This window comes from Mesoplodon mirus, assembly GCF_964341445.2.
Source record: "Mesoplodon mirus genome assembly, chromosome: 2".
Lineage (NCBI taxonomy): Eukaryota > Metazoa > Chordata > Mammalia > Artiodactyla > Ziphiidae > Mesoplodon > Mesoplodon mirus.
In genome coordinates this window covers 218,516,328-218,526,145 of record NC_138977.1, presented here as the reverse complement: position 1 = coordinate 218,526,145, position 9,818 = coordinate 218,516,328, and the positions used below count along the sequence as shown (strand labels likewise).

The 9,818-nt window shown below is 42.2% G+C and overlaps 1 protein-coding gene across 1 annotated transcript; it reads right to left on the bottom strand.

The window, feature by feature from the left end:
* Window positions 1–7,534: 7,534 nt before the first annotated feature.
* On the bottom strand, window positions 7,535–8,371 carry LOC309793745 (N-alpha-acetyltransferase 50-like; the record flags this gene model as incomplete). Its single annotated transcript, XM_082604470.1, has 2 exons — window positions 7,956–8,371; window positions 7,535–7,737 (listed from the first exon to the last, which is right to left on the bottom strand). The coding sequence occupies exons 1-2, from the start codon at window positions 8,260–8,262 to the stop codon at window positions 7,535–7,537; spliced, it is 510 nt and encodes a 169-aa protein (XP_082460596.1). The 5' UTR covers window positions 8,263–8,371.
* Between the last annotated feature and the right edge of the window lie 1,447 nt (window positions 8,372–9,818).

Sequence of the window (9,818 nt, the reverse complement as noted above, 5' to 3'; positions counted from 1 at the left end):
CAACTACTGAAGCCCTCACGCCTAGAGCCTGTGCTCCGCAACAAGAGGAGCCATCACAATGAGAAGCCTGCCCATCACAACAAAGAGTAGCCCCCACTCGCCGCAACCAGAGAAAGCCTGCGCACAGCAACAGACCCAACAGAGCCAAAAATAAATAAATAAAATAAATAAATTTTTTAAAAAATAAAGTGAATGTTGGGGGAGTTTGCCCTACTTAGAGGCTGTACAGCTTGCACAAGCCAACTTCCTGCCTGTGCAATCTTGGGGGCCTGAGGGTGGTTTAATGCTTGAACAGTCAAAATCTTTGCTAGTTTGGGCTAATCATTTCTTTGGCAATAAAATACCCTAAAAATTGTAGTAGGTTTCTAACTAGACCCACAAAAAAGGGCATCATCTGTGATTTTAGTTACATGATGCTCAAGAACAGATAAAATGAATCGACGATGACACTTTGTGTTTGATTGGAATCCTACAAACAAGAAGACTCAGAGGGGCTAAGGGGCTCACCTAAAGTCACACAGCCAGTTTGAGCAGAGGCAGGATTAGAACCCAGTTTTCCAAATTTACAGCCCAGGGAGCTTCCTTTCACACTTGGTTCTCTTAGGAAATGAAGAGACAAAGCAGTTTCCAAATGCAGCTTTTTCTTTTGGTGCTTTTAATTAGCAAATATGAAATACACTGCCAATCTAATTTAATTATAATTAGTTAACCAGAAGGCTGATTATGTTGTAAATTTAGATTAAAGAGCTGCTGTTTTCAATTAGATTTGATTGTAAAGTGCTCTGACACTTTTCCCGGCCTCGAGGAAAGTTCATTGTATAATTTCCCACTTGTTCACTTGCATTTTACCCACAGGTCTAGGGTGGTGGTAATGGGACTAAATTCCCAGGGCACCCCCAGCCTGATGCAGATTTGGATCTGGTACCCCATCGATGACAAGGGCCACCAGATGTTACTGAGCTGTTGTAGCAGGGTGATTTCAGCTGCATGTAATAGAGGATCCAACCAAAAAAGGCTCGAACCTCAAGGGGACTTAAAGTCTCACGTGATAAGAAGTACGGAGGTAAGGCAGTTCCAGGGTTAGTTAATTTACTTTCGAAACACCCAGGCTCATTCCATCTTCCTGCTCTACTAATTTCAGCATGTTGGCTTCTAACCTCAAGTTTGTGGTTGTGTGACCGTTGCTGCATCTCCAAGCTTTCCCATGTCCCTAGAAGAGGACATGCCTTCCTTGCATCCCTTGAGTCTCCAGTAGATTAATCATGACTCCTTGGCAGGACTGCCACCCAGGCCCATTCCTAAGTCAACCACTGTTCCTAAGGAATCACCATGATTGGCTTGGGCAAGTCAAGACTCATTTTGTAGAGCCCATGGTTGCCTGATACCTGCCAGCCACTTAGTAGATCTGTGAGGAGAGGGAGTGGTTAGGCTACCAACTGTCCTTGCCTGGAGCCAGTGTGCCCACGCCCTAGGAAGATATGGCTGGACCCAGCCTGGGTCTGCAATATTATGATCAAGGGAATCCAGCTGCAAATCATTGCTTCTTGACTTTCCATCCGTTGTCTGCTATCTCTGTTTTCCTGAGGGCTAAGCTTTAGTTTTGCTTGTAGGTGGTGTTGGCAACATAAGGCACAGCAAGGCAGGGAAAAAGGATGGAAAAAAGTGGTTAAAGAGGGACTTCCCTGGTGGCACAGTGGTTAAGAATCTGCCTGCCAATGCAGGGGACATGGGTTCGAGCCCTGGTCCGGGAAGATCCCACATGTCGCAGAGCAACTAAGCCCGTGCGCCACAACTACTGGGCCTGCGCTCTACAGCCCTCAGGCCACAACGGCTGAGCCCACGTGCTGCAACTACTGAAGCCTGCGTGCCTAGAGCCTGTGCTCCGCAACAAGAGAAGCCACCACAATGAGAAGCCCGCACACCGGGACAAAGAGCAACCCCCGTTTGACGCAATTAGAGAAAGCCCGCATGTACCAACGAAGACCCAATGCAGCCAAAAATAAATTTAAAAAAAAAAGAGTGGTTAAAGAGAGGACTGTTTAGAAGCTGACTGGAGGATGAGAGAGACGTGCGTATGGCTATGAGGGTGGCCAAGCTGCCCACGTTGCCTCTGGGGAATATCGAGAGCTCTGCCTTGGGAAGAGGGTATCAGAGAGAATGGGACTGGCCCTCAGCACCTCAGGAAATGCTCCCTCTAAGGTGGTATTATCTTTCTGACCCAAACTCTAGTGTTCTGCCATACCAGGCTGCCTGTGTCTCCTGTCAAGCCTCCAGAATGATGCTTAAGCGATCACCTTGGAGACACTGCGCTCCAGGAGAGAGGTTTCCATTTTGAATCTCTGCTGACAGCCCAGGCAGCCTCCGCTTCCCTACAACACGTGTTCTTCAAGATGCTGGGACAACTGTATGCATGAAGTTGAACACTGGACCCACAAAGTTATAAAAGGCTGTTCCATTCTCAGAAAGCTAAAAATACCATAAAATCCTCAATCACAATTGTCCTTTTTAACACTCCTTGATGATATTCTGTTGCCTTTTGAATTTCATTTTGTTCTTTTATTTTGCAATTAAACACGTAACTGGCTGAGGTCCAGTGACTGACCAGCAGAGATTAGACTTCCTGCAGCACTCCTGATCGTTTCCATCTATGTCTAAACGGGATTAACTTTACAGCTTTCTAAAAATCACTAGTATCAGTTCATCCAGTTTTCCATTTTCCACTCATTTTTACAAAACAATACAGCAAAAACATGCAATTCTCATAAATATATCTGTTGATAACATAAACATTATCTGTTGACCAGATAATGAAAGGGAGCTGCCCAAACTGACCAGCTGGCTGACAGGAGGCACAACTGTGCCAAACCTGGAAATGTTTGGGTTTAGAATATGAAAGGCAATTGGGGGTATAATGTAGGAAAGTGCCAACTGTGTGCAAAACAGATGGAGTCGAGGCCCATTTATGTCTGTCCCTTCTTAAACATGACAAGATAGATGTCGGCTGCTACCACATGATCAGTGTGGCCTTTAAAAGGCTCTGGGCCCTGCCCAGGGCTAATCCATTGAGTACTGGCCCCAAGATCAGGACGCATCTTCGTCCAACCACCTGGAATGCTGATGAGAATTGCTTGGATTGATTGGCCATGAAGAACCAGGTGTTTTGTGCTCCCAGCTGCCAACCATGTTTATGTCCACGGCACCTGCTGGTGCTGGCTGATGGCGGAGGGCCAGTCCTGAATTTCAATCCCAGGAAGGCCCTTACTTCCAGGCCACAGCTGAACTATGTTAGGACCAGATGTTCCCTTCCCCTAAGGCTCCATCGGGATTGGATGCATTGGACCTTTCAACGCCATTTTATCACTCTATGTGCGAGCGATAACTTTTAATAAACTTCTAATTCTCATCTCCAAACTTCTCTGTAATCTTCTCCCCTGACACAATCCTTCACCCCTTTCCTCCTTCATAATCCCTTTCACTGTGCCTTCTAGAATACTTGTTCCATATCAGCATATTCTTTCATGTATTTTTCCTTCAAATATTCCCTCCACATCATTGCCTTAACCCAGACTTAGCTCTCCCCTGAGCTCAGCTTCCCTGTGACCTCCCAAAGGGACACATTTCTTGTTGCCTGTGTTCCTCTGATGGGGACGTGGAGTTGGTGTCCTCCTTTTTCCATTCCATTCCTTCCCTTGCCCCTCGTGAGCTCCACTGAGGCTCACACCATTGGAGTTTTCTACCCCACCCCCTCATAGTGACCACCTCCTGGTCATTAGCACTCCCATCACTTTTGTTTCCAGATTTCCGTTATCTCCACATCAGCCTCTGCCATCAGTCCCATGAGGGAAACACCAGCACCTGTGCGAATGGCCCTTCCAGCCCTGTAGCTTTGTATGTCGCTGGCCTCCTCACCAGGCCCATTTCTAATATTTGCTGCAAGAGTACAGATGAAGGCTCATCTCTGTGTCCAAATATTGACATGTTATCCATCCAGCTAACAGAATGTTAAATAACACATATACTATCCCCTTTCCTTGACAAATATACCTTTATATGATGACAAGATTAAAAAATGTATAAAGTGATGGTAAAATTTCAAAGATGGCCAAATTGAACTATTTGTGTATGCTGGGTGTTCTTTCTATGAGCTTGTTATTTGGATAAGTAATAAAATGAACTCATACAAAATTCATAAATTATATTTACTCCATGAAAGTTAATCTTCTTGCTTTCATTTAAGTAAATTATTAATTATGCTGTTATAATCAAGACTTCCACATAATTTGTGTTCTATTGACAGTAATGATGACTTAGACAAACTTCTGGGGACATTGTGGTTCTTAGGGTGTTTTTCATTAATTTCAAAATGAAGAAACTATGTTTGGCTGAGGTTGGAACAACTGGAATTGTCAATTAAATTCTTAAAGCAATACTTAGATTGGAAATGAACTGTGAGTCTAACATATCATGTTCATATGATCATGATTTATCATGAGTTTAATTCATCATGTTTAATTTATAACATTTTGATAGGGTTACGTTGTATATCATTAATTATTTTACAGAAAATAGCACAAAATATTTGAATTTCATTATGAAAGTTTCTTTCACCAATATCATGAGTTTCACTCTCTCTTAAAAGCAAGATCAAGATTCATACATTATCTTTTTTTTTTTACCAGAACATCATGTAAGTTTATTTCAGATATAACAACCATGTTAAAATCAACAAGTTTAAATCTTAACTGCACCAAGTAAACTCAGCTATTTAAGTATTTTTAAAGTTATTGCCTCCAAAAAACTGAGGGAGCTTTTTCTTTTCCACCCCATATGTCATGGTTTCCCAATAGTTCTTTCTTTGGAGGACTTTCAGTTGATGAGTAAACTACTTTGGGGATATTTCAGAATTCTTTCTGCAAATGAAAACTAATCTGGACAACTTATATATTGCATAGATTTCTCTGCAGATTCTTTTCTTTAGAACCTAAATGCAATTACCATACAATATAATTTTTACCTATTTGCCCCACAGAAAAAACTATCTGCCCTGAAAAATATGGTGGATATATCCTGTGATCTTACAGTTAATAGAATTGTTTTACCTCAATGATAATTTTTATCATATTTCAAAATAACCGACTCAACATGGGACATTATTTCAATCTTTACTGACTCACAGGCACATGAACTAGTGCCCAGCTTGTACGTCTTCTACATCCTCCTCCTCCATAAGTGGATGGAATTACTTCATGTAAGTTTGATATAGGACAATTCACCCTTTACAAACACTTACACGTTAGGTTAAAGTCAGTGACTAATGTGGAAAAAGAAACACTAAAATGACAGGGAGCCTACACACTCAATTCAAAATTTAATATTTTTTCCTCCATAAATAATATGTACTTAATTGTCATGAGGCAGCTATTCGGTTTTCATTTACCACATTTAGGGATATATTCATAGGACTGATTAGATAGTCCAGGTGAAATGGTTATACAAATAGAGGCAGTACCATCTTACAAAAGTCATTTATATATCAAAATCTATTTTGATATGTGATTTTGATATGTGAAGTTTACAAAAAGGCTGAATTTTCAAACTAATTATGCCTTCTGTAACTCAAGCACTCTTCTCTTGGCAGGAGCAAGCTGAAGCTTACGCATGAAGGTAAAGGTGCTTAATGCTAAACTTTTCTTCTAAGCTTAGATTTGGACTGCTTAAGAAACTGATACCCAAGAAACCAGCATGGTCTTTCTACATTTTTACTATCTTAAGATTACAACCCTATAAACTCATTTATCAGCTATCTTCCTTTTCTATATTATTCTTGGCACTCAATTAAGACTGTTGAAGTCTATCGTACCTTGTATTTTTACATTCTCAAATAAGAACTTAAGATTATAAAATGAGCATAAACATTGTGTAAAGTAGTTTTGCCATTCCACATATTTGAAGAGATGAAACTTTTATGCCAGAATTTACATAAGAGGATAAATATTATGAAGCAACCTTCCTTTTAAAGTCAAATGACAGAAAATTCAAACCCTGTGCATTGTTTTAAAGTCTAATAAAAACATTTCTTGGTCCACCAGTATTGGTAATGTAGAAAAATTTAAATATTGGAGATGGGATTATGGAGGAAAATATGAAAATTTCAGATGTCTTCTATCTTACAAAAAGTTATCGACCTGTCAAAGCCACTCCCTATGTGCCAGAAAACGATCTGGCATAAACCAATCCTGTCACTAGAGGAGGTCACAGTGCCATTTGCATTATTAACACTCTAGACTTTTACTTTTTCCAAGAATAGAAGAAATATGTTTAATAATTCCCCCACCCCCAAATCCTTAAACTCAATATCACAAGCACAGAGTGTAAGCAAATCTGGGGTGTTCTTCAACAGATAAGCGATAGCACAGCTGTGTTATTCTCAAAAATACTGTCTAGATATTCTTTCCTCTAACATCAAATGCTCAGTGGCCACACTTCTAACAGTCTGCATTAGCTGACATTAAATGCATTTGTTGTGCCACAAGTCCATCTAAGCTTCCTTTTAGGTATTTTTTAATATATCCAAGAGACAGCACCTGCTTCAGGTTTATTTAGGGGCATTGACCTATTAGGACATCAACTCCATTTTTAAGGTTTGACTAACTGTTGTGGGTTTACTGAAGAAAAAGGACAGGAGAAAAAATAGCAAATCACAACAAACCTCTTTAGGTCAGTTAAAGGCCTTATCTCTAGGTAGGATATTAAAAAAAATGAATCTCACCAGCCCACACTCTAAAAGTTAATGCCACTTCTAACAATCAACAGCAGGAAAAATAAGCCTGCTAACAACCACACCACTCATTAGCAAAAAGCAGCTCCACTCAAGTGCTGAGACCAAAGTATAATACTACCTACTCAAACTGTCCCACCTACCGTCAGCCACCAGCGAGGAGGGAAGAAATAACTGCTTAACAGAACAAAATAAGCTCAGTATTTCTTACGAGGATAACAATGGTCCAACTCCTGAGCTAAGACTCAGAGGACAATAGGTGGCGTGAAGGCAATGTATAGGGATTAGTATCCCACAAAATCTTGAAAAACCCAAAGTACCGCAAACACACTAAACTTGTCTATGAGTTAGAGAACAGGATATTGCTGCTGCTGCTTCTTGTCCTTTGAAATATACAATATCTTGTAGGCTCTGCCCTTCAATGTGAAAGCAGGACATTAAAAAAAAATTGAAATTGACACTCAAGTTTTGGGGACCATATATCTTAACTGTGAAACTAAACAGATCTATACCTTCTGCTTCCTACAATCAAACCACCTCACAAAAATAAGAAAACTAAAACAATCCAAACCCAATTAATAAGTCCTTAAAAGTTTAAAACTTTTAGAGGAAAGGGAAGGAAGTTTTGAAAGGAAGAAACACAAGAACAAGGAAGGGGGAAAGCTTTAAAAGAAAAAAGCGGGTGGGGGTGGGAATCAGTGGGCCTCTCTTTTATTTGGTGACTAGCAAGTGCAAGCAAGTTCCTCTGTAGTTTGTTCAGTTGTCTGTCTGTTGCACATCTGCATTCTGGCCAGAAGGGACTTTGAGGTTTTCCTGCAGCACATGAGCATCAGCGAGCTCTATCGTCTTATAGTAGTTCTTCTTTGTCTCAATAATCTCAAAGCCAAGCTTTCTGTAGAAGTCAGCTGCAGACTCACCGCTGATCTGGACATGCAGATAGTTGTTGTCAAAAGTGCCACCTTGGGCTTCCCTGGTGGCGCAGTGGTTGAGAGTCCGCCTGCCGATGCAGAGGACACGGGTTCGCATCCCAGTCTGGGAGGATCCCACATGGCGCGGAGCGGCGGAGCCTGTGAGCCATGGCCACTGAGCCTGCGCGTCCGGAGCCTGTGCTCCGTAATGGGAGAGGCCACAGCAGTGAGAGGCCCGCGTACCGCAAAAACAACAAAAAAAAAAGTGCCGTCTTTTTCACAGATGTTTAAGACATGATTTAACATTTTAGTTGCTACTCCTAGCCTTCCGTATGGTGCCAGACATCCTAGTGTCATGATGTAAAGTCTCTTCTGATTCTGTGAACGATCCACCCTACAGCATACTGCGCCTGCTGCAGTGTCATTGAAATAGGCAAGTTTTGCTAGCTCGCCAACCTCCAGCACATCCTTAGAGAACTTGCCATTGTAGCTGGCTGGAAAGATGACCTGGTTTAATCTCTTCAGCTGTTGAATATTGTGTGGTGTCACATCTCCCAGCTCGATCCGGCCTTTCATCTTCCCCGCCAGCTGAGGCCGTTGTTACCCCCGATATCAACGCCGTTGTCGTCGCCGCTCTGAGCTCTCCGCGTCCTCAGCTCGGGCCACTCAACCCGGCAAGCCGGCCTCCTCGCCTAGGGCAGGGAGCTGAGCGGGTGACCGAGGCCGCGACAGTGGAGCGCGGCTCTGCGTCTCCGGAGGGGGCGGGGGTACCTCCCGCCGCCGCGCTGGTGCAGCCTCTGCGCCACACGTGCACACGGGGCACTCGCCTCCCTCCGGCCACGCCGCCGCGCTGTCCATACATTATCTCAAAGTATCTTCCTTTCAAATTCCCCAATGCTGAGATAGAATGAGAAAATTGACGATGGCAGCGTGTTATTTAATTTGTTAAAATCTTTCTTCAGATTGCATTTTGATCTATAATGGCCAAAAATAGTCTCCAAAAAACTAGTTTGGGGAAATTTCGTCCAAGGCTTTCTGCAGTCGTGCAAACATTTTTGTTTCCCTTAAATTTTTCTTTAAAAATAAAAATATTAATGCTTTAAAAAGTGAAATACACAAACAACTGTGTACGGTTTTCTTTCGTAAGCAGCAGTTCACACCAAACACCTGCAGACAGTGCAAATGCAAATACACAAAAAAGTAATTTTATTTTCCACTAAAAACTACAGTTCACTCATACTTGAGGACCTTCTGTTGTTTCACTTAACTTTTCAAGTGTATGTCATCTATCTTGTCTCAACTAAATCAAATTGCTTTAACATAGGGAGTAGCTCCAAGACTATGAATTAGAACACGAAAATGGTCACTTGGCACAGCTGGGAGATGATACTTTGTTATGCAAGAATCTATCACATTAATGCCAAGCAGAAAGGATTTCAGGAGTTATAATTTGTCTTCTCTTTCAGTTAAGTGCTTCTGTTGCTCAGATCCTCCTTGCACTCTGATATGTCACTGTCTTGTGTGTAGGTGGTAGACACCACTCAGAAACCTTCATGGCGTCCAGAAGCTGTTGCTTGTTGTTTTGAGGATGTGGGATGGGGAGAAGCAATACTGACTTGCTAATTCAAACATTCTACCTTTTGGTTATCATCTATCCTGCTGGTTTCTTAAGGACAGACATCCTTGCAGTAGCTCTTCAACATCATGGAGACCTCTCATCCATAAACAACTCTCCCTTCTCTCTCTAGCCATCTGCCCCATCTGTCTTTATTTTCTTATCCAGCTTGAAGCCCATGGCTGATTCATCTTTTTCATAACTAATCCAACTCCCCTTCCATTGCACGCATCTGACAAAACCCCAGCTTTAGAGAAACATGATCATCTATATCAGAGCAGCTGCGTCATCCTTGAAACCTTTCTTTCTCTCACCTTCAAAGTTTAACGCATCAAGTCCTGTCCATTCAAATGCCTAAAGAAGGACTTCCCTGGTGGTCCAGTGGTTAAGAATCTGCCTTCCAATGCAGGGGACATGGGTTTGATCCCTTCTCGGGGAACTAAGATCCCACATGTCACGGGGCAGGTAAGCCTGCTTACCACAACAAGAGAGAAGCCTGCGCACCGCAACGAAAGGT